General features: G+C 45.0%; 2 protein-coding genes across 3 annotated transcripts in view; one reads left to right on the top strand and one right to left on the bottom strand.

Moving 5' to 3' along the window:
- Positions 1–7,959, bottom strand: part of pdgfc (platelet derived growth factor c) — a 60,551-nt gene extending 52,592 nt beyond the window's left edge. Inside the window, exon 1 of the mRNA XM_048263244.1 lies at positions 7,279–7,959. Coding sequence (XP_048119201.1) covers positions 7,279–7,390 — 112 coding nt within the window. The 5' untranslated portion in view covers positions 7,391–7,959. The remainder of the gene's footprint in view (positions 1–7,278) is intronic.
- A 5,626-nt stretch (positions 7,960–13,585) lies between these two features.
- glrbb (glycine receptor, beta b) overlaps positions 13,586–25,000 on the top strand; it is a 35,724-nt gene continuing 24,309 nt past the window's right edge. The window contains exons 1-4 of one of the 2 annotated variants that reach the window (XM_048263504.1): positions 13,586–13,885; positions 15,213–15,901; positions 16,405–16,550; positions 23,363–23,469. In XM_048263504.1, coding sequence (XP_048119461.1) covers positions 16,429–16,550; positions 23,363–23,469 — 229 coding nt within the window. In that variant the 5' untranslated portion in view covers positions 13,586–13,885; positions 15,213–15,901; positions 16,405–16,428. The remainder of the gene's footprint in view (positions 13,886–15,212; positions 15,902–16,404; positions 16,551–23,362; positions 23,470–25,000) is intronic. The other variant, XM_048263503.1, reaches the window with a different exon arrangement.

Here is a 25,000-nt window from a genome sequence, read left to right as displayed (position 1 = left end):
TAAATATCACCACTGTCCTGACATCCCAAAAATGTCAGGCAAACAAACGTGTGGATTTCTCTCCAGAACCAGAGAGTTCACCTGAAAGACTTCATATTCTTGACTTTCCCACTGTTAGGCTATTGCTGAAAAACTTTACTTTCGAAGACAAACCATGTGTATGTGTGTGTGTGTGTGTGTGTGTGTGTGTGTGTGTGTGTGTGTGTGTGTGTGTGTGTGTGTGTGTGTGTGTCAGTAGAGCTGCCAGAGGATATGGCCGTGTCACCCTAATGAGCTAGTAAAAGAGGTCAGCGGGGTCAAGCCTCTCTGACACACTGACAGGTGTGAGCTGAGGAAGCACTGGTGTCAGCCACTGACTGACAGGTATTTACGCCGACAGGTAATCTCTGCTCTGGGCAAGGCCAGCCTGCTCCTCCCTACCAGTCTAGACAGAGCCAGACACTTCACTAAAAAAAAAACCCACACACACACACACAAAGAAAATAAACCATCTCTCTGGGTCTCAGAGTCAATGTTAGCGTTAGCTCAGGGCTATTTGGGGCTCTGAGCTGGCACGGGCGGAGTGCTCTGGTGCCCGGTGTACTGTTGGTTCCATGCCGTGCCCCTCGTTTGCCCTGTCTGACCTCGTGCCCAGCACCCTTGCTCCCAGACGAGCAAAGATCCCACTGCTATGGCAGCCACAGTGCATACTTCTCTTTCTTTAGTATACTTGTTAGGCCTTTGCCTTTATATCGATAGGACAGTGGAGAGAGACAGGAGGCGAGTGGAAGAAAGAGAGATGGGGTGGGATCGGGACATGACCGCAGGCTGGAGTTGAACCTGGGACCCCATGGGCACTGAAACCCACATGTGGTTTGGTGCTGCTGCTTGCTCCACAGCTCCCCCACAGCACATACTTAGCAACTGCACACACCGCTCACTGTGCCTCAGCTAGCTGCTGCAGATGGCCCAGATCTATTCCAGAATATAGTATTGAGGATTCCTAGCTGATGTCTATCAGAATTCTAGTGTAGTATAAAGAGGTTCCTCCACAGATTCAAATGGCAGAACCTCCAAAAGTTTCTCAAGGATCTGGCTTTTAAAACAATATATCCCCCTATCACAAGAAAATCCTTATCAGTGTGACGCAAAAGCAAAAAAAAACCTAAACAAAAGACTTTACCCTGCTCTAGGGAGTGGCTTCTGCGCATGAGGTTGTGGTCAGGTAAAACTAATAATGAATGTTCCCTCAAGGGCCCTTTGATCTGATGCCCGCGTACCGTCCTGTACATGTCTGTGCTGTCGTCTGAGGATAAACGTCAGGTCACAGTGCCCGAGTGAGCCTGCAGTGGTGCTTTTGTGTGCAGCTGGGCATATCGGGCATATTGGGCTTCCGTATCAGCCCCCAGATCTCCTGAAGTTCGACAAGAGGAGGCAGCTGCTCCTACAGATTACAGGCCTCTTTAAGTTGCTGAGCAGTTGGATGGCTGAGTGTATAGGCTGGTTTTGATCAGAGATAAGCACTCTGGACTATGACCATCGCCGTCTTGTTTCTCTCTCTCTCCCACTGGCTCAGGAGCACACAGTGAGGGTCATCACTCTTCAGTTCAGACACAGACTCTGCTTAACCACCACAGGTGTGCAGGGGTCAAGGAGGATAAGTGGGATCTTCCTGGAGCATCCTTCTTTATGATGGACACATATGGCTGGTTGATTCACTCTTTCTTTCCAGGAGTTGTTTGAAGTGCACTTTCAGTGAAACACAATCAGTGGCACAAATTGCTGTTCCATACTCTAAGGAGCTTTGTGCAGAGATCCACAGCTACCCCCTGAAATCCAATACCCGACATCCTCAGCCGTAATAAAGGCTTTTGATTTGGCAAAGATTCAACAATTTTCCAAAGATTGCTTAATTTTTCCCCTCCATGTAATGCCTACTTGTGGTGCTTACATGCGCTGACTGGTGCTACCGCAACTCGGCCGCACACAGGAACAGCACAATGATTAGTTTCTCATCCAAAGCCCCAAAGCACAAGCCACAGCTGTCAGTCTAGCCATTCCCAGCAGCACACGTTATTCACCAAATTAATATGTTTTCATTTTCAATCAAATTACCAATATAAGCACATTATTATACAGAATGAAGATGGACATTTTATAAAACGTGGAATATCTGGGAATATACTGAAATTAGCTAAATGTGTCTGGCAAAAAGTACTGCTACTAAAAACAAAACCTGTGCTGAACATGTCATAGTGGCATTTCTGGTTATGGCTATGGTTATGGTTATGGGATTTGGCAGACGCCTTTGTCCAAAGCGACAATTGAAAATGTTATGCTAGCAGAATGCTCTTGTTAGTTATGACATAGGTTGCTGCAGTATCATACATTCCCAGTATGATGAACAATACTGTTCAAATGGCAATATCAGCAAACATTCGTTTGTGCACTGCAAAGAGAGATGCACTGCCTCTGTTGAATTGCATTGACAGCAACTGTCTGAGATGCATCTGGCTCTGATATGACTGATTTGGTCCTGATCTGGTGGAAACACAAACACACACACACACACACACACACACACACACACACACACACACACACACACACACATACACACACACGGACAGACACACGCACACAAACACACACACAAACACAAGCACACACACGTGCGCACACACATTCACACACACACACACACACACACACACACACACACACACACACACACACACACACACACACACACACACACACACACACACACAAGGGGGAAAAAAGAGGAGAGTCTGATCAGCAGCTCTCTGACCCAGATCCTTCCCTCATCCCCTCCAAAGTCCTGCTCAGGCCAAGAATGTACACTCAGTGCCCGACATGACAAACATTAGGCAGGCCCTGACTCGCTTGCCTGCCAAATCCACTGCAGTGCACTTCAACTGTCCCGACAGCAACAACACGCACAGTTTTAGCTCCTTGCAGAGCAGCTCCAAGCACACAGCTCCCAGCAACAGCAGGGACAACTGAGACAGAGAGACTGTTTGGGTGGTGTGTGTGTATGTTTGTGTGTGTGTGTATGTTTCTTTATTTTACTTGTATTTCTATTTGCCTGTGAGTATGCATAGTTGTGTGTTTGTATGCATTTCTGTATGTGTGTGTGTGTGTGTGTGTGTGTGTGTGTGTGTGTTATGCATCTATGACACAGTATTCTGCGTTCAGGCAGTCACATCTGTGTGTGTGTGTGTGTGTGTGTGTGTGTGTGTGTCTACAGCATACACTATGCCCTACTCCCTCCAGCAAGTCCATTTGGACTGAATAAAACTTATTAAAAACCTAAAAGGCTACCTCTGTCAGAGCCTGGAGTGTTAATATGAACCTACATGCATATAGTGTGTGTGTGTATGTGTGTGTGAGAGTGAGTAAGTGAGAGAGAGAAAGAGAGAGAGAGAGAGTGTGTGTGTGTGTGTGTGTGTGTGTGTGTATGAACACAGGACTGAATAAAACCTACCCCATCTACCTCTGTCTAGGTCTCCCTTCCAAAACACACTGGAACTCAGGTTAGCTGGAGAGACGTCCCTGCCTGCAACACAGGCCCGTTTGTCCAATGCGAGGAGCAGGCAGGAAATATTAGTGACCCATTACAGGCCCGTAGGGCATTCGCCATCCTCATGTTGCCCCTGAGGCAGTTATTACATCCCTGTCCACATTTCCAGGGTATAAACTGAGACGCTATGGAAACCACTTAACACAACAGAGGGATGGCGTGGACACTGCAAGCCGTGCTAACACACAGGGCTGACGAGCTGGTCTCCACACAGGGATGATGAGCTGGTCTCCATGCATGTACCGAGCCGTGCTAACACACAGGGATGACAAGCTGGTCTCCATGCATGTACCGAGCCATGCTAACACACAGGGCTGACGAGCTGGTCTACACACAGGGCTGACGAGCTGGTCTACACACAGGGCTGACGAGCTGGTCTCCACACAGGGCTAACGAGCTGGTCTCCACGCATGTACTGTGTAACAGCAGAGAGAGAGCCTACTGGACCTCTTTAAGGGGGACACACACTTTTCTTCACACTCACACATTTGACTTTTCTTGCTGGTGTTACATCTTTTTGTGTAAAACCCATTAGCGGGCTTTGGAACATTGCTGAGTTTGAATGTGTGTTTGCCTGGAATGCTCCCTGAAAAGGCTTTCGCAAATGCCTGCGCAGGGTTGCTGATTTATGTTGGTGAGATGAGAAAAGAATGCACAATTTAGCTTTTTTGTCTTGATTTGATTCTCTCTCTTTTTTTCCTATTTCTTCTTATCGGATATTATTATTCCTCATAGATAGCATCTGGTTATAGCCTGAGGCACAAACAAGTATGCAGGCATTTGTATCACAACTTAACCAATCAACGTTTCCAACCTTATAAATAAGTGAAAACGTATCACTTTACATGAATACATGAAAATTTTAAATACAAATATTACCACGCATACAAAACGTCCTTTTACCTATTACGAAAGGTTCTTGGAGTAATGCTTTGGGGCAGTTTGTTGGCTTCTTTCCAGCAGCGAGCAACCATATTCTTGCCCTCAGGAGCCTTTTCTGTCGCCAGTACCACATTTTTAAAAAGGGCCCTTTTTCTGTTGTTTCTTTGAGTGTGTGTGTGTCTCTCTTTCTCTGTCTCTTTCTACCTCTCTGAGTGTGTTCGTGTGTGTGTGTGTGAGAGAGAGAGAGAGAGAGAGTGAGTGAGAGAGTGAGTGAGGGGCAGTTGCTATAGCATGGCAGTAGTGAATGCACAATGAACAATGGTACAGTATGTGATGCGTTCGCGGCAGGTCCTACGTGGGAAGCCACACGTCCGGCGAGTGGGGTCGGCGGGCCCTCTTAACCCCATTCCTGCCCCCTAATCCTGTAATCTGGAACCGTGCACACTCCCCGTTGGCCTCGGGTGGCAACATGAGATTACAGGAGAGGGGCAATGCGGAGGGGCAACAGTCACTCCTCCTTTTACACTTGGGCTGGATGCTTAAGTGTGTGTGTGTCTGTGTGTGTGTGTGTGTGTGTGTGTATGTGAGTGTGTGTGTGTGTGTGTTTGTTTCAGAATGGTGCAGCCACTGGTAATGGGAGAAGCTGACCATCCTGTATGTTTCCAGTGATCTCAGCTTTGTACCTCCACTGAGCAGTTTGAGAAGCCTTTGGCCTCCTGGACTTCCCTCATAGGTTCTCCACGGCAACACATATACATTTTGATATGTGCATGATGTGGTATGGTCACGCACATTTGAAAATGTTAGAACATTATAGACTTAAAGGAGTTTTCGCATAGATCTCCGTTTCTCGAGGTCACCGAGTACTGAATGTACTAATGTCCGTGATCTCCCATGTACACGCCCCCAGAGAGTAGCGCTGTAGCTGCCTGACTGTGTTAGCTGCTGGCTGTAGCAACTCGAGCTAGGTAAAACCAATTGTTTTCGCGTTTTTTTTCATACCGACAGTACTCCATGACCTCGAAAACCGGAGATTTATGTGAAAACTCGCCGGATATCTCCTTTAATGCTCTCAGGCATAAAATACTGTTGATATGAACCTTACACTGGCACTTCTCTGAAAAGACGGTGAAACAGTTGCCCAACAGACACTGAATACAGTGCGTGAACCAAATGTTAAACGATATAGTTTAAAATGGCAAACCCCTCAACTGAACCTACATTCCTAGTGAGCCCCTCTCAAAGGAAAACGGATGGTCTCCCCAACTCTCTGTCCAGATTACCCATGATGCTCTCGGCTCTGCTAAAGAGACTGGATGGGGCATTGTGCATATTGTATGTTAACTGATACAGTGTGCAATGCATGTTAACTGATACAATGATAATAATAATAATAATAATAATAATAATAATAAAATGAATAGTAAGGCTCCCATGCTGTTCCAAAGGTAATGGAGCACATGCATTTGTTTGACTTTAATGCGCCACCTGCCTCCACCATCTCTCTGTATTCTGCCTGTAGGATGGAGGCCCAACAGCCTCAGACAGGTACAGCAAGCATGACGTTCACTTCTCAGTGCTTTAAGGAACAGACTTGTTTCTAACTGGGTTTTGGCCTACTGGTCAGCACAAACTAATCCACATCTCCCAGCCGGGGTTGGTGGTTTAATCCTAGAACGTTTTTTCCAAAGAGTGCACATCTGTTGTGAGACTGTATGTGTGTGTGTGTGTGTGTGTGTGTGTGTGTGTGTGTGTGTCTGTCTGTCTGCATGTCTGTCTGTTTGACATCCTTGAAGGACAGTGAGATATGTCCTGTCTCAGTGAAGGTGTGAAGATAGTTGACTTGTTCTGAGTGTATTCCAATGAATCTTTACATTTTGCAGGTGCTGGGTTAATCTAAAGTTCCACAGTTCCATAGTCCATGTGTCCCACAGTAGACCATGTGGGTTAAGTCTATGTATTAATGCAATTGCATGCAATTACACCATAAGTATACTTAGCCATCTGGGCCTATTAACCTACTAACCATTCAAATGATTGCAGCGTGATCAGAATGGTAGATTATGCCTCAGTGAGACTGAGGTAAGCCTACAGTGTGTCTATACAGTAGCACAAATCCTTCCATGAGTTTGCTGTTTGTTATTTTGGCTTGCCATGATTATTATTCAAAGAAAAAATAAGCTATTTTACCGACCTCACAAGCAGTCATTGTAATTGGCGTTAGTATACACGCGACCCCTATACATCAACAAACAGCCTAATTTGTAAATGGCTAGTGTTGGACATGTATGTCCAGAAAGCCAGTCACACGACCTTGGCCCCCACTCTAGTTTATTTGAATTTTAAGAGTATGTTAAATAGAATCGTTGACGAAAGCCAGTTTTCTACAAGCCCTCTCAGCAAATCGGCAAGGTTCAGAGGCTAAGAAAATTACACAGCTGCGGGCTACTCACTCTGAATGAATGGGCCCTTTCTGCCAACACAGAGTAATCGCTTCTTGTGGTACACAGGTTCCAGGGGACCCCTTTCCCCAACTCCCCCCTCTAAACACACACACACACAGGCACACATGAAAGCCAAAGGTAATTTCCACTTCCTCTCCAGGATAATGCTGTTTGAACTGAATAAAACGCGGTCATTCATTGACATCTAAACTCAAGCAAGATGTTGTGAGGCGACAGTGTTGGCCTGCGGGCCGTTCAGGGGCGGAAGCAAAGCGGTGAGTGAGAAGGTAACTACGTGACCGGTTCAAGGAGCTCCAGACTTGCACAAACACGGGCTCAATGTTATAGGAAAGAGGCAGCTCCACTTACCGTTCTGTTCCTTAGCTGCGGACTGGTGAAATTTATTGATGTGACTCGATTCCGCTTCCACGCCATGTTGTTGGAGAGACGATGCTAGAAGCACAATTAATAACTGGATCATTTGGATTCCTTGTGGACAGTTACGAGTAAGTAGAGCGATGCTGAGTCTAAATCACCACGCAGAAACCGCGCTCAGAAGACCCCAGTCCAATTTCGGAAACATCTGTGGACGATAGCAGCAAAGTAGTATCCTCATAATCCTGTTCAGCGACTACCAATTAAAACAATTCCGGTGTGGAAAAAAGTTTTAATGAGCATTCTCCATCCACCACTGCGATAACGCTCAGATACCACCTTTACGCAGGAGAGACAGCATAGGACGCACCTGTTGCCGAAGTTCAGAAAAGTTTTAGAGTGGCGTCTGAATTTATTTTAATTCAAATGTGAACAATCCATGTATGCCATTCAAGCTAAAAATGTAGTCTTAAATAACTGTGGGTGTATAGTGTGAAATGCGTCACCAAAGTAGTCACTCAAATTTTGAAAATCCGAATGTCTTTCTTTTTTGCATTCTGCTCTCCAAAGATTAATTGTCCGTGATGTTCAGCGGAGTCACAACAAATGTCTCCCTCTCAAAAAAGCACAAAAAGAGTTGTAAGGCAGAGGGAGCTGGGACGTGTTGAAGTGATGTAGGCAAGCGAGGAGAGTTCCTTTTTCCGCCGTGCGGCCGCTCGGTGCAAACTTCACTATTGGAGTGGACTGAGGCAGAGGGTCGGGAGGAGAGCGCAGACTGCCAAGTGACGACACAACAGGTGCTATACATAAAGTCGAACTCCCCTCCGGAGGGAACTCCCCAGAGAGGCGGGAACCATGCAGGGGCTATGGCGGTAATTGGGTTCAATAAAACACCATTTTTCTCTAATTTCAAGTGTGTGTGTGTCCCCGTTAGCTCACTACCAGTGCCCCTTTTGCTGGTCTCTTGTTGCTTGACCCCCACCCACCTCCCAAAAAAGCATCAAAAGAAAAAAGTAGGCTAACAGTTATTTGAAACACGTTAATAACTATGCTTTCTGATGCTTCTGATGTCAGAATGTTTTTTGCAAACTTTTTCCGTATAGCCTACTTTCTCATTAACTTTACATTTATTTTCACTTCATCGGTGTGCCATTAGTCAAGTTCCCGTTTTAATTCCCTTCCTTCTAATGACTCACAATTTACACATATTAACGGTTCCCCTACGGCACATTAGCCTGTGTTCCCTTTCATCATTCGATTCATCTGGACATGAAATGTTTACGAGTTTGGCCGTGGAACGAGTCTGCCACTTGGAACACGTTTCTCCTCCATTCGCTTTTCCAAGTTTGCGTAGGTATGCTGCGTGCTCCTTTCATCATTTCACGCTCATTTGTTTCATCATTCTGAAATGAGAACAATTCCTAATATGATGGTGGGCAAATGTTGGAGAACCTCTCAATTTGTCATATCAAAGTGGCAGACAGCGCAGTCATAGCCCTGCCTGCTGGAACCAATTTCCGTGCCTTTGCTCTGCACGGCACCTTTTGGCAGCCGTTTCATGTGGTCACTCTCATCTTCTCCTTGTCATTGGATTCCTACCGTGTTTACCCTCGCAAAGCCATGAGACAGTCAAAACAAGTAGAACTGAGAAAACACACACACACACACACACCTCTCTGTCTCTCTCTCTCCATTACCCACAAACACACTCACATTAAGCACACAGATCTGATTCAACCAGACATGATGCAACATCTTAGCAACTCTTTTCCAAGAAACTTTAGGCACCAATATAAATAAAGACTGTGTTGGTCTCTTCATGTGTGTGTGTGCTCTTGTTCTTCTGGCATCAGCAGTGACTGGGGGTCTCTGTGTTGTACAGCGACAGACGCTGACCCTGTAATTACCTGGTGGCATCCTGTGGGCAGCGAGACCCTGGGCTGACCGGCTGTAAAGAGGTGCTCATGTGCAGAATGGCAGCGCTGCTAGGGCCAGCTCCTTTGTACTGGAGGGAGTATCACATTCCACCCCCAAAAAGCTTACAGCAGATGTCAGCACCTTAGTCAGTGGAATCTCTCTCTCTCTCTCTCTCTGTCTCTCTCTATCTCTATGTCTCTGTCACTGATTTTCTATGCATCTCTTTCTTTCTTTCTTTTTCCATCTCATTTTGTTTGTAACGCTCCCTTCCTCATTTTGTTTGTAACGCTCCCTTCCTCATCTTTCTCTCTGTTTGCATGAGTGTCTTTCTCTCTCCATCTCTCTCTGTCTGTTTTCTATGTTCTGACTTTCTCCATCTCTCTGTCTGTTTTCTATGCTCTGTCTCTCTCCATCTCTGTCTGTTTTCTATGTTCTGACTTTCTCCATCTCTCTGTCTGTTTTCTATGCTCTGTCTCTCCCCTCCCCTCCTCTCCCGTCTGTCTGATCTCAGTTTCTGACTGTGTGGTATGCCTCTACCAGTGTGTGTGTGTGTGTGTGTGTGTGGTGTGGTGTGTGTGTGTGTGTGTGTGTGTGTGTGTGTGTGTGTGTGTGTGTGTGTGTGTGGGTGGGTGTGACTGTGTGGTATGCCTTTGCCAGCATCCATGGTGGTATTGTGAATCACTCAGACTTTGATTTAAGAGATGAAGCACAATAAACTGAGGAAATTGAGAGAGAGAGTGTGCACATGTGCGTTCATGTGTGTGTGTGTGTGTGTGTGTGTGTGTGTGTGTGTGTGTGTGTGTGTGTGTGTGTGTGTGTGTGTGTGTGTGTGTGCGTTTGTGTGTGCACGTGTGTGTGTGTGTGTGAGATAGTGTTGGGGGTACTCGCTGAGTGGAGGCTCACCATGTCATGAAATCAGAGCTGAGGAGAGAGGGGAACATATGTGTGTGTGTGTGTGTGTGTGTGTGTGTGTGTGTGTGTGTGTGTGTGTGTGTGTGTCCAAAAGGCATTTCCCAAGTGCCAGAGAATGAGGAACCCACCACATTCTCAGGGACTCAGACTGTCAACACAGACATCCCCTCACACTCTCTCACTCTCTCTCTGGGGTCCCCCAAAGGTCATACAAACTCAGCTATTCCACACAACCATTCACCACACTGGTGTGGGTCTTAGACCAAAAGTCTTTAACCATCTTCTGGAGTTAGGCCTGTATTATACTGTAGAACCGCAGTCATGACGTCACACAACATGGTTACAATGCTGTATATCACATACAATCTTATCATGTACAGAATGTTTTTCAATTGCTTTCCAATTTTTAATATTCCAAATGTGACATCCTGGAGAGCTATATGCTTATAATTCACTCATGTCCCTCAATTGAGAACTGATGATTGTATCTCTCTCTGTCTCAGGAGAAAACATACAATTATACTGAGGGCTCTCTCATACAACTATTGAGGGCTCTCTCAAACGACTATTGAGGGCTCTCTCATACGATTATACTAAGGGCTCTCTCATACGACTATTTAGGGCTCTCTCATATGACTATTGAGGGCTCTCTCTCATACGACTATACTGAGGGCTCTCTCATTCGACTATTGAGGGTTCTCTCTCTATTTCCCAACTCCCTCCTATCCTCTTCTGTCTTCTGTCCAATATGTTGGGGGGGGGGGGGGGGGGGGGGGGTCTGTGCCCACACACAGGGGGTTTGTGAGGGTCTGTGTTCACTAAGTTCACACAATCTCCAAGGTGCCATGTCAGATATCATATGTGATTGGAATTCCTTTATTCTCTCTTTCAATAATACAAACACAGCTGTATATGCACATGTTACAAATGCCCTCCCCGTGTTTACATGCAGAGAGAGTCATAGTTATATGTTAATATTAGCTTGCACTGGAGTTAGCATATAGAACAACACAAATTCCATACATGCCATACACAATATGGTTTGATACTGCAGCAACTATGAAACACACAACTGTTCAATCATGCATTGCAAGACAACAAACAGAATCACTTTGGAAAATCAATCTGTATGGGATCCTAAGGCAAAGCAGCCTGTTGAGTGAAAGCTACAGTAGTGCATATGAAGGGAGCTCACTTATAATGGCATTCTGCCTTGAGACTAGAGACACCTGGTGGTACACCTTGACGCTACATCTGTCATGTCTTGCAACTGTGTGTGTTGTGTGTGTGTGTGTGTGTGTGTGTGTGTGTGTGTGTGTGTGTGTATTTGAGTGTGTATGTGCCATATGGGGTGTGTGGTTATTTAGTTGTGTCATCCTAACACACACACAACACAGGAAGTTGCAATGCTAAACCCAGAGCAGAGAGCTAAGTCTGATTATCTCATCTCCTGGCAGCTCCCCCAGGATCCACATCTGCAGATCTCTGCCCATCTCTGCCCATCCCTGCCCATCTCTGCCTATCTCTGCCCATCCCTGCCCATCCCAACACTTCATCAGTGCAGAGAAAGCCCACCTGATTGCCCCCTGAAAGCCGCCACTCTCCCTCAGGGTGGTGGGTTAAGCTCTCTTAAGGGGAGAAAACGTGTCAATGCGGCCTGCTCGCTCTGATAGGGCACGGAACGGACGGATGCCAAACACAATACCATGCTGGGATCTGACAAAGCCAAAGCCCCCAGTGGTACATTTCTGCCTTCGCCCCGCCGTTGTCACTCTGAGCGAGGGCTGCAAGCCAGGCGTTGAGTATTAACCTGAGACAAGGCATGCTCTGTCCCAGGCAGGGCACTGATTGATTGTAAGCATTGTAGTGGCGTGCATGGATATGGAATTGTCAAACATTGTTCAGCTGCATGGCTCTAATTGAATTTACTGTGCCTATGTTCTGAGTTTGTGTGTGTGTGTGTGTGTGTGTGTGTGTGTCTTACCCATCATCCTTTTAGCAGGATGGAGGGCCATCCCTTAGCCAAGTTTCTGCCAGAGTGTGGGGAGGTATTGGGTGTCAGTGTGAACAATGCCAGATCATTAGGACTAGCCTGCATACCAGGGTGGACCGTGGTCATTATGAGGAGTCGGTATTTTTATGCCCCTTTAAGAGCTGCACATTCCCCTCATTCATGGGCAAGATGAATCCCACAGCACAGCGACCCCACACATCTATGTCTTTGGGAACACATAAACTAGATGATGGATTCCGTCATGACATTTCTGTCTGGTTTTTGACTCTCTCTCTCTCTCTTCCCCCTCTCTTTCCCTCCGTCCATCTGTCTTTTTTTCTACCTTTCTCCCTCTAGCCTTTCTCTCTCCCCCATCTGTCCTTTTTTATCCTTTATCTTGCTTTATTCTGTCATCTTTTCCTTCTCAGTTTGGTGAGCCACATTTCATTTTGCATGAGAAGCACAGTGGTACACACACACTAGATTTCAAACAGATCTCACTGCCAGCCCCAAAGTATCATTGTACACACCAATCTTCACAAAGTCTAACCCCCCCCCCCACACACACTCTCTCTCTCTCTCTCTCTCACTCACTCTCATACACACTCTCTGTCTTTCTCTCTCGCTCACTCACTCACACACACACAAACAAACACATACATACACATACTTTCTCTCTCTTTCTCTCTCTCTCACTCACTCACTCACACACACTCTCTCTCTCGCTCACTCACTCACACACACACACACACACACACACACACACATTCAATAACACGCAGACACACATCAGTGGTGTTGGGCAGTTATCCACACATTACATTAGTTGGCAAACAACCCTGTGAGCTGTCTTTATAACTGTACTTTAATGAACGTGTTTAGTATGCTTTTAATGACCATACCACTACTGGTCCTTTCTAAACTCTTAAAACACACCATTACTACACACACACACACACACACACACACAAAGAGTGAGAGAGAGAGAGAGAGAAAGAATGAGCACCAAAGAGAGTTCCTCTGGAGTATAACCAGAGACTTCGGTATAATTGGAAAACAAGGGATACAACAAATGGGATGCAAAACAAGCAAAAATAAAAAGGAGGGAAAGTCTCACCATCACAAGGTGGAGTTATGGACAGAGAGGTAACCTCTCTCACAACTAATATCTGACTGATTTTCAAAGGTAGCCTACCCCTCTGAGAAAACCTAGTTTTCAATCAGTTTGACAATCCAAAAGGTTTTTTTCTGTGATCCCTGTGCTTTACTTTTCATTTGTGTCTTTTTTAAATCTGTGAGTATTTTGAGTCAAGAATGAAAACAAAAAAGCTGTGAGCGATGTAATATTGGAGGCTTTGCGGACATAAGCTGTGGCATTAGTCCACTGCCCTTACATAAGCACCATAAGCACCAAGGCGCTATCGCTCCCGCTGCTGAGGCGTTGCGCTGAATTGAGTTCCATAAAGACCGCTACTGCGCATGTTGCATGACAGGTGCACACACGCAAGACTCCATCTTGAGCATCTTTAGTCAAGGCAATTGGACATCCATACATTCTGCCAAATAACATTAAAAGCCTGTTTATGGTATATGAATAGCATTAACACGGGCAGCGATGGAAACGTGGCATGTTGTTTTCATCAGCCTTGACTGAGTGAAAGGCGAGAACGAGGCGATACAGACCGCCGTTTGGTCATGAAGGCTCTCTAACGACTCTTTGCACTGTCAGCTGTCTCCGATCGGTGTTGTGTTCCGTCATCGGTTTATCGGCAAAGAATGGTGAGTAAAATAGCCCCTAGTCTTTAAACAAAATATGTAATATGCAATGTTGTTTTTTTTTTCTTCCGTGATCGTTGCATGTGATGTGGAGGCATGGCGTGGGCATACGGTGTCATGCGATGTTATTTCTCCCATGCTTCGCCCCAACCCCCCTCTCTCATCATGGTGGTCGCTGTTGCTCCATTTCCACATCTGCTGCCAGACCTGCCGCTGATGTTTCTGCTCTAAGGGCATAAAGGCGTCCGGTTCTCCTGGGTTTCCGTCCAGCCTTTTGACAGCTGAACTCACTTGATGCTCGTTGCATCCACAGGTAGTGAGTGATGCCATAGACCGCTGTTTTTTCGTGCAGGCTGTGGAGGATTTTCAAAACATTAGCCTACTATTACGCGCTGCTCAGATAACTGTAATTTGCGTCGCTGCTGATGGTGACAGCGCGTCCTTGCGCAGGCCACCTTAAGGAGCCTTGAACATCTCCATCTCATGCAGTGATGTCTTAACGTCAGCAACCGAACCCGTCTCTGACCTTTTAAAGGTGAATGATTGTTTTATATGCAAGCTTGTGTACTGAACCATTCAATTGATCACTCATACCACACACACACACACACACACACACACACACACACACACACACACTTATTCGAAATGACAGGGGGGTGCCTGGTTGACAGTGATGTCTCTTTTTGCATCTGCACTGTTTTTAAGCAGGGTTTTGTCTTGACATATGGTATAGATCTATCAAGGTGGAAGCATTTTCTTCATTTTCACATCTCTCCTTAGATACCCACAGGCATCGGTTTTATTTGCAGAAAACCTGGTATGCGGGATGTGGAGTGGTGGGTCAGTCCGTCGTGATTAGCATTTAAGGAGGATGTATGAGGAGGCTGATGTGTCTGATTTACAGTAAATGGAACTCTGAACCTAAATCTGTCCGGGGGGCTGACACGTGTCAGTGATCTTTGGCCAAGAGGCTGCAGGGCCTTTTTTCTCTGTGTTGACGTTTGATGTTGAATTGAAGAGGTAGAAGATGTGAAGTAGTTGGCCTATATACCACAGGGAGGAATAGAAGAGAGGGGCAGCCAGCCCAGAAATTAAACAAGAGAAAAAGGGGAGAATCTTTCTTTCCTTTTTCTGTGTTGTTCTTCTATTTTTATTCCTTCAATACGCTGGTCAATTTCTTTCTTTCTCTACCATATTTCTTACTCTCTCTCTCATGCTGTGTGTGGACTTATCTTCCTCCCTCTCTGTGTCTCTTACTATGTGTGTGTGTGTGTGTGTGTGTGTGTGTGTGTGTGTGTGTGTGTGTGTGTTTGTCCCTATGTCAAAGGTGGTTAGTCATTAGCTTGCAGATTCTGTTGGATCAATGAAAAGCAGCCTCGCTCCCCCAAACCAGGGCTCTTCCTCGCTTGCTTACAAGTGAGCAGCCTTGCTAGTGTGGCCTGCAGCCTACTTTTGCTTCAGCCGATGAACAGCCAGCCAGAGGTGGCGGCCAAGGAGAATTACGGAGGCACACTTTAAAGCCGTCTAGACAGGGACCTGGCAGAGTCCCACGGAGGGGGAATCCTTGGAGTAAATCGGGGGTTCCGTATTGGAATCCCATCAATCTGCCCCCAGCTGCATCAGCCAACAGCCGGACCGCATCGCCCCCATAATCAGCGGCGCTCAGGGCCTCTCGGAGGCGTTTCCACATCTCACATCTTACATTTCATTTACTCGATCCTGGAAATACTGTTCTTTTCATTCTTAGACACGGAGGTCGAGAAAGGGAAGTGAAGTGTTTGGAATGACGATCAGGTCAGTCGAGGCCTTGGGCTGTCTGGCTGCTTACGGAAACATCCTGAAACAGGAAACGGGTCAAATGGGTCAAAAATCTCCATCCAGCGGGTGATACATCTCCATCCAGCCCCTGATTACCTGTCTGTGTCTGTCCTCTGAGACGACATGCCAATGTCATCAACGCTGGCCAGCAAGAAGGAGATGCTTTTATTTACTTCTATGTGGTGACTTGTGAAAAAGGTATAGGCTTCTTACACTATATGTCAAGTGTACATTTTTGCAGCAGCATGCACCTTGGGCATTAAATCCATGACCTTGATATCATTCCCACACAATTACAATCACAATTAGTTATCGACATGATTAGTTTGGGTTCAGTGCTTCACAGATGAATTCTCTGTCCAATGCAATTCTACTATTCACTTCTCTTCTCTCTCTTCTCTTCTCTTCTCTTCTCTTCTCTTCTCTTCTCTTCTCTTCTCTTCTCTTATCTTCTCTTCTCTTCTCGGCTCCTCAGACCTGTCACACTTTGCTCCACTTACTGTAATGCAATGCTAGCCTATTTTGCGAGAATTCAGCCAGGCAATGCTAATTTGTGCCATCACAATTCAGCCAGGCAATGCTAATTTGTGCCATCACAATCTGCTCAAATTCCAAGCTCTATTTTGGAACCGTTTCCACTCTGATTGGCAATATGTGATTGATTTGGTCAGTTATTTATTTGTTTGTTTTGTTTGCTCTAGACTGTGAGGCTGCAGCCGTGCAGGATGACATTGTGGAAGCTGGCTCTGCTGCTGCTGGTGCTCTGCCTGTGGATTGATGAGGGCTCCACCAAAGAGAAGGGCACCAAGAAAGGCAAGAAGAAGGGGAAGCAGGTCTACTGCCCCTCGTAAGTACTGTACCGGAGATAAGATGGCGGCAAGGTCAGGGGTGGCGGTCATGAAGTGGATAAATCCATAACATTCGACTTCGGATAGATTTCTTTGTACTTATCACAGTGACTACATTGCATAATTATTTTTTGCTGCTGTTTTAATTCAATTTTTTAATTTCCTTAGATCCAAGATTCAGGATTTGTTTATTGTTACGCCTCATTATACATGTATAGGTGCATCACCTAAAGGCTGCAGTGGTGAAATCCATCCCACTCCGAGGGTGCGAGTTTGACGGCGAAATATCCTGGTGGAATTGTGTGTTCCTCCCACCTAGGCGTGTTACATTTCTCCGGCGATATGGGAAGTTTGGGAAAAGCTAGCTAGACGTGGACTCTGAAATGGGCGAGACCTCTGTGGTGAAGTGAATTTGAATAAACCAATCACATGCAACCAGTGTTAATTATGATCTATTTATAGGCAAATTAATGTCAATATCCCTTTATGGTAAGAATGTGAAATATTAAGCAATATGACAGTGTAGTGTGGGGATGTTAAAGGATGTTATCGCTACTGCTGTAATTCAGCCATAGATACGAGGCACTATGCCGACACTATGTTGAAGTGATGAATGTGCACCAGCTGAATAGGCACCAGCCAGACAACCTGTGATATAAAACTAGGGATGCCTGCTGTGTCTGATCTTCATTGGAATGCTTAAACTGCCTGGGTTATCTTTTCAGGTGTCTTTACATTATGTGTCTATGGTTTCTTGGTGTCTGTAATCAGAAACGGGATATTTGGCACCATTAGCTAGTTTTGAAGAAGCTTTGGCTGGGACATCAAGCTGTTCCTGCCAAATGTTTTCTTGGAGGGAAAGGAGTTGCAGTAAGTATGTCTGATGGAAGTTAGCAAAACATGACAGCACCAGCAGCATTTTAATTAAATCATATCTTAAGGCAATGTATTCAGTCTACTTGTCATTCTGATCTCCCTCTAAACTTCTTCTACTGTATGATGATCAGGCATTGTTGTTGTGGATTGTGGTCCAATAGTCTTTTTTGATTAGTAAGATTGCTAACTAAGTGAAATGACCTGGACGTATCTAAATGGCAGTCATAAGGTGCTGGTCAAGTTTGTAGATGTGTGTGCACAGATTCTCCGATACTGTTTACACTGTGGAAGTGAGGTTACTTTATTGCCATGCAGGTAGCTTTCCATCCAAACATTCTACCCACAATTCCTATTGAAAAATCTGCTACATGCTAATGGGAAACTGGTACATGCTAATTAAAAGCTGCTACATGCTAATTGTATGCAGCTACATGCTAATGGAAAACTGCTACATGCTAACGGTATGCTGCTACATGCTAATGGAAAGCTGTTGCAGTGCCTCCTCCCTTATCTCCGTTAACATAGGGCAGAGCCATAGAAAGAGAAAGTTACGACACTCTTTTATGTTGCCGTGTGATCAACAGTCCCAGATAAACTGTGCTGAATGACTGCATCACAGGAGGTGGGATGTTTTTCTGGATGCTAGTAACTCACTGGCTACTGACCAAGTAATTGACAGTTTTCCGTTCCAAAATTGTCTCCATTGAAAAGCGCTGCCATCTTTTTCCACAGTCTCTGATGGGAGTGTCGGCACTTTGTTTTCTCTAGCGCTCTGACAGGGTACAACGGACCATCCTTTAAAAAAAGAAAAGGAGATAATGCCTTCCAATGTTTCCTCTAAGCTGCACGCGCGCAATAGATTTTTCAGACCGCGCACATTTTTCAGACCGCACTAACGATTTTTTTTCAGGGGTAAAAAATCTGAGCATCAACGGCAATGTAGGCTAGGTAATAAACATTTAAAGGAACCATATGTAAGAAATATATTTCAATTAATCATAAAATGGCCCTGATATGTCACAAGACATTAAGAAATCATGTTCATTTCAAATAATTATGTCACTGACAACAGTAGTCCAGCCAGGATATTGACATTTAAAAAGTGAAGTTGCAGCCCTCAACTGATGTTGATGTTGTGTTTTGTCATATCATGTTGTGTTTTGGCCTGATGCGTCACCCTCTACCTATTAGGGGTTTGCACGGCGTGTCATCAGATCTGGACGTCGCCATATTGGAGATACTCGCCTCATTAGAAAGCATTAGGCACTGAAGTAAATCCCAAACATCGTCAAGGAAAATGGTTAATTATTGCCGTGTTTTAGGTTGTACCAATACAAAAACATCTGGTGTAGGTATCGACTTCCAAAAGTTATTAAAAAACCAGGGAGAAAGGAGAATAATGTCAGTTATCAGAGGAAGGGGGGCGCTTGTGGTTGAACTTGGTACTTCGTCTCCCTCACCCAACTCATATGGATCTGCGCTGCCAATAAACCGTAATTTCTCGAAATATTGCACATTTTCTTGTGGTCCATGTCCTGTCCTATATGCCTTTGCATCTTAGACGCATTTTGATGAGCTTTTCTGTTGTTTAGACACGGCTACAATCACGTAAGATATCCAAAGTGCATAATACTCCATTGTACTTCATTCACTGAGTATCGCCAACATGGCCGCGCGTGATGGGTTACCATGGTTACCGGCCAGAACGTGACGTCCGTGCAAACCCCTAATCTACTAATCACATAGTCAGTAGTGTTTTGGCATCCGGGTTGGCAACCTTGGAGGGGGAGGGGATACACCGCTCTTCAGTAATTTGAAAGTGATTGCAGTACCAGTTTTGGCCACGTTTGGCCATGTCTGACAACCAAGCCGGATGTAGCCTAAGTTAGAATGTTTACATACAAAGTATCCTTTAGGCTACTCTAGGCAGGCCCTGTTCCAGTTATGTAGGCTACCATGGCGAAAAGAAAGGCAGAGCAGATGCCCCAGAAAAGGTCTGCCTAACGTTTAAACACCATGAGTGGCTAGATGAAATACTCCAATCTGACACAAAAGATGGTCCAGGTAGGAAAAAACGGTCAGACATATTTACGAAAGGAGTGGCGTGATCTGCAAATTCTGCTCGGAGGCAAAAGCAAAAAGGAGAGTTCGCTAGGTGTGGAAAAAACTTGGTCTGAGTGGAAGCTTGATTACCTAAAGCGTTATCTGAAACACAGAAAGTCCATGTAGACGCATTGAAAACATTAAGACTTAGACATGGGAACTCTATCGATCAAATTCTCCCCGAAACTAATAAATCCCGAGAGAGGCAATTCAGAGAGCACGATCAGACCCTAAGGGGACATGAGCAAAAAAAAAATCTAAAGTTTGTCACATGCTCACATGAAAGTTTCACATGCTCACATGAAAGTTTCACATGCTCACATGAAAGTTTCACATGCTCACATGAAAGTTTCACATGCTCACATGAAAGTTTCACATGCTCACATGAAAGTTTCACATGCTCACATGAAAGTTTCACATGCTCACATGAAAGTTTCACATGCTCACATGAAAGTTTCACATGCTCACATGAAAGTTTCACATGCTCACATGAAAGTTTCACATGCTCACATGAAAGTTTCACATGCTCACATGAAAGTTTCACATGCTCACATGAAAGTTTCACATGCTCACATGAAAGTTTCACATGCTCACATGAAAGTTTCACATGCTCACATGAAAGTTTCACATGCTCACATGAAAGTTTCACATGCTCACATGAAAGTTTCACATGCTCACATGAAAGTTTCACATGCTCACATGAAAGTTTCACATGCTCACATGAAAGTTTCACATGCTCACATGAAAGTTTCACATGCTCACATGAAAGTTTCACATGCTCACATGAAAGTTTCACATGCTCACATGAAAGTTTCACATGCTCACATGAAAGTTTCACATGCTCACATGAAAGTTTCACATGCTCACATGAAAGTTTCACATGCTCACATGAAAGTTTCACATGCTCACATGAAAGTTTCACATGCTCACATGAAAGTTTCACATGCTCACATGAAAGTTTCACATGCTCACATGAAAGTTTCACATGCTCACATGAAAGTTTCACATGCTCACATGAAAGTTTCACATGCTCACATGAAAGTTTCACATGCTCACATGAAAGTTTCACATGCTCACATGAAAGTTTCACATGCTCACATGAAAGTTTCACATGCTCACATGAAAGTTTCACATGCTCACATGAAAGTTTCACATGCTCACATGAAAGTTTCACATGCTCACATGAAAGTTTCACATGCTCACATACATTAAGACTTCACATGGGAACTCTAAAACTAATAAATCAAACCAACCCCGAATTCAGAGACATGGAGTTTCTTAGGGGACAGAGTTGTAAAAGTTTGTTTCATAATTCACGCGGAAACTTTCTCATGTGCGCATTACGAAAGTTTCACATGCTCACATGAAAGTTTCACGCGGAGCACATGAAACTAAACTTTAGATTTTATTTGCTCATGTCCCCTTAGGGGCTCCGTACGATCCGACCCTGAACAAATAAAATTATTAATCGACAATGTGATGGTAGCAATTAACACCAACATGTCCATGTTATCAGTTCAGGATACACGATGTGGCACGATGCTTTTGCTTTACATTACGTTTCGGAAGCAAACTGATTTCAGTTACAAGACAGTTTTTTTCGGGAATCATTCAGCTTTCAGGATGCCCTGCATAAAACATCCTCGATGCCATTACTAAGTTCTACGCAGACCATGCAAAATGGTATGTTTACTTCAGATGGTGCTTAAAGCTGCAGCGATTACGGCTGAACGTCACATCTGTTGATGTTCAAACAAAACAGACAGCTATAGCTCGTTACTCCCTTCCCTCCCGTGCAGTTGAAACTCTCCTAAACGCGCATCTCGTCGGTTATTGGTTGGAACACTTTATTTTGCCTTTGAGTGGTTGCCAACACTTGTTGGTAGCAATTGTTTTTGTGTACAGATCTCGGAGCCTAGGCTGACTACAGAGACGCGTTTTTTTGACGGATTGCTTATGGCAGACACCTAGAGGATCGTTAGGAAAGATTAGATGAATTTGATCATTTATGTTTGGGCCTTTTTTGTGCCTGAAATCGCTGATACAACCTTTAATGTTGGGCAGACTTAAAGGAGTGGCTGCTTTACTTAAGCGCCAGGTACCGCACCTGACAAGATGAGCCACATAGCCAGATAGGCCTATCTCCCTCAATGAAATTCAAATGACATGTTTTGTAGCCTAGTTTGTTGCAAACCACTCCAGTTATAACATTGTTTAGGCTATAGGAAAAATGACACCATGTCAATTTAATAGTCAATTTAATAAGCAGGATTAAATTCTTTCACTGAAGTTCCACTTAAATGATGTACCTGCTGAGAAATGATGTACCTGCTGAGAAATGACTAAACACCTTGGATACTTATATAATGATATATATATATATATATATATATATAAGTTCAACTAAACTGACTGGTAAAACACCATCATTAAAATGTTTCAGAAGTCCAACCATTATAAAGGATATATCAACCTTTTTAGACATATTGATGCATTTGCGGTCATCTCTTTGAATTCCCTATGGCTAACTCAGGCTCGTGGTCATTTTCGGCAGTTCGCGTGGTTGCGAATTGCTCACAGTGCTGAAATGTGCGCTCAGAAAACAAAGTATTTGCTCAGTGCTGAAAAAAATAGAGGGAACATTGATGCCATCCCACAATTCCTTGCGGCAGCAATATTTAAAGGCCCATGTCAGTAACATGTGCTGGTGCATAACTAGCCTAGTGTAAGTTCAGTCAGCTATGTGTTTCTTTATTTAACATCCTAAAGTCCTAATGAATTCTCCTTCATATCTTTTCCATGTCCTCATGACATTTTCCTTGGGAGTCCAAGTCAAGGACACAAGAAAGCTCATAGGACATATTTTTTGGACTATTCAACTAGCCTTATATCCATTCATATATCTAAGAAAGCATCTGTCCGTCAGCCTCTAACCTTGTGTCTGCTAACAGATCTATAGCTGAGAGCATAAAGATCCTGTTGTATGCATTTATACCTCATACCAGGACAGCAGTCTTTTAGTCATGGTGGAAATGATGGCTGATTTCCATCTCCTGAAATATGTGTAATTAGAGGCGGGAAGCAGGGAAGGCGTTTTAAACGGCATCTGATGCGACTCACCTATCACCTGTCCACTCCCGCATCAGACAGCCAGCCCCAAATGTAACCCAGACACAGACGCCACTCTCCTCAGTGCTGTTTATATGTGTCTGCAATCGGAGAGAAAGAGAGAGGAAGAGAAAGTGATAGAGGCAGAGATAGAAGGAGGTGAAGAGAGTGAGACAGAGAAAAAGAGAGAAAAGGACAGAGAGCGAGGTAGAGAGATCAAGCTCCACCTGCCACATATCATGAGAGACTCTTTGATTATAAGATAAAACTTCTTTTTAGGTTTGACTTAGTAATCCATCCTATAATTTGTGTGAGCTTATATAATGCTTTAGAAGGCTCCCAGTGGGATACAGTTGTAAACAAAGCTCAGATGGCTCCATACCACCCAAGAGAACTTAACAGAGTCTAGAGTCTGTCACACACACACACACACACACACACACACACACACACACACACACACACACACACACACACACACACACGCAGATGGCCCTTTGCCATCATGAGATTTCCTGTACCCAGATCATCTCTACTCTTACACTCTTTTGTCTCGCCCCATATGTATTCTGTGTTTGAAAGGCGCCTAATCAGAAACACAGGCAGAAACACACACACACACACACACACACACACACATGTGCGGGGCTGGTTTGGTTTGGGGATGGGTTGATGGGGCAGACGCGGTTTTCAGGGCCTCATCTCTGCTCTGTGGTCCCTGCAGGCAGCTCTCGTCTGAGGACCTGGCTCGCGTCCCCGCCAACTCCACCAGCAACATCTTGAACAGGTTACTGATCACCTACGACCCCCGCATCAGACCCAACTTCAAAGGTAAGGACCGGCTCCTCAGCTCGGCGTCAGGTCTCTCCTCTGTCCATCTGTCAGAATCTTAAATGTCCTCACCACACCCCTGTCCTTACCCTCACCATATGCACTTGGACACACACACACACACAAACCGACACACACACACACACACACACACACACACACACACACACACACACACACACACACACACACACACACACACACAATCAAACAGAAATGCCCATGCACACACATACAGATACACCTACTCACACAAACGCACACATATGCATACACGCACACACACACAGTTAAACACACACACACACACACACACACACACGCACGCACGCGCACGCGACGCACGCGACGCGACGCGTAAGCATCACGCGACGCGACGCACGCACGCACGCACGCACGCACGCACACACACACGCACACATATGCACACACACACACACGCTCCAAAGTCTCTCATTAGTCAATTGTCAAACATAAGTCCATCTCAGCAGCTTCTAACAACAAGATACCAAATCTGTGTTTGATTTCTTAAGTTTTCCTGAGTTCCTGAGTTCCTCATGCCAGCAGTCTTCAGGCCAACTCAAATTGAATAGTGTGTTTCCATCTCTCCTTCCCCCTTGGATTATGTGGGCATGGTGGCCAAGTCTACCCCCTCTCCCCACCTCCCCTTTTCAAAGCCTGGTGCATGTGTGCACTTGGCCCAGGCACCGGGGTCTGCTTAGTCAATGTATAGCTGGCAGCCAAATATCTTTCCATACATACCATCTCATCTGTGGCGTATCCCCCTGAAGGCTGCGGTGAGCGGTGAGCACGCCACTTTTTGATCGTGAAATGAAAGGCATGAGCGCTGAGATTGATGAAAGCATGCCAACTGGTGCCCAGATCCCCCCCCCACACACACACAGGCGTCCCAGCCCATGAGACAGGTGCCGGCCCAGATCGCGTTTCTGCTCAGGATTATCTAGAGGGGGGCAGGATGTGTGTGTAGGGGAGTCTTTATTCAGACCTATTAAAGCTGGATAGAATGGGCTGCATGCTCTACAGTATCTCTAGAAGACATTACAGTACATTCACCATATAGAACAATGCATTAAGCAATTCACCATATAGAACAATGCAGTAAGCAATTCACCATATAGAACAATGCATTACAGTAAGCAATTCATCATAAAGAACAATGATGTGAAACAATCAGTTCAATAGCTGGAGGAGACGTTGTGTATATTTGTATACGGCTGCAATACAGATGTACTGTTTGTGACATAACATTTGTCATCTGTGTCTTATGTTTCTTATGTTTGTTTGCACATGTGCATGCTTTGCTGTACTGTGTGTGTGTGTGTGTGTGTGTGTGTGTGTGTGTGTGTGTGTGTGTGTTTTCCTTCAGGTGATGCATGTGTCATATGACTGTATGATGCTAAACCCTGACTGTGTGACTCCATGTTCTGGCTCCCATGAGCTCCAGCTTGTCTTCTACAGTATCTGTGGTCAGATGAGAGCTGACGGCTTCCATTACAGTAGCCCAGCTGCC

The sequence above is a fragment of the Alosa alosa genome, chromosome 14, assembly GCF_017589495.1.
Source record: "Alosa alosa isolate M-15738 ecotype Scorff River chromosome 14, AALO_Geno_1.1, whole genome shotgun sequence".
Lineage (NCBI taxonomy): Eukaryota > Metazoa > Chordata > Actinopteri > Clupeiformes > Clupeidae > Alosa > Alosa alosa.
The sequence above is the reverse complement of the archived record's forward strand: the minus strand, read 5'-3'. Positions and strand labels throughout refer to the sequence as shown.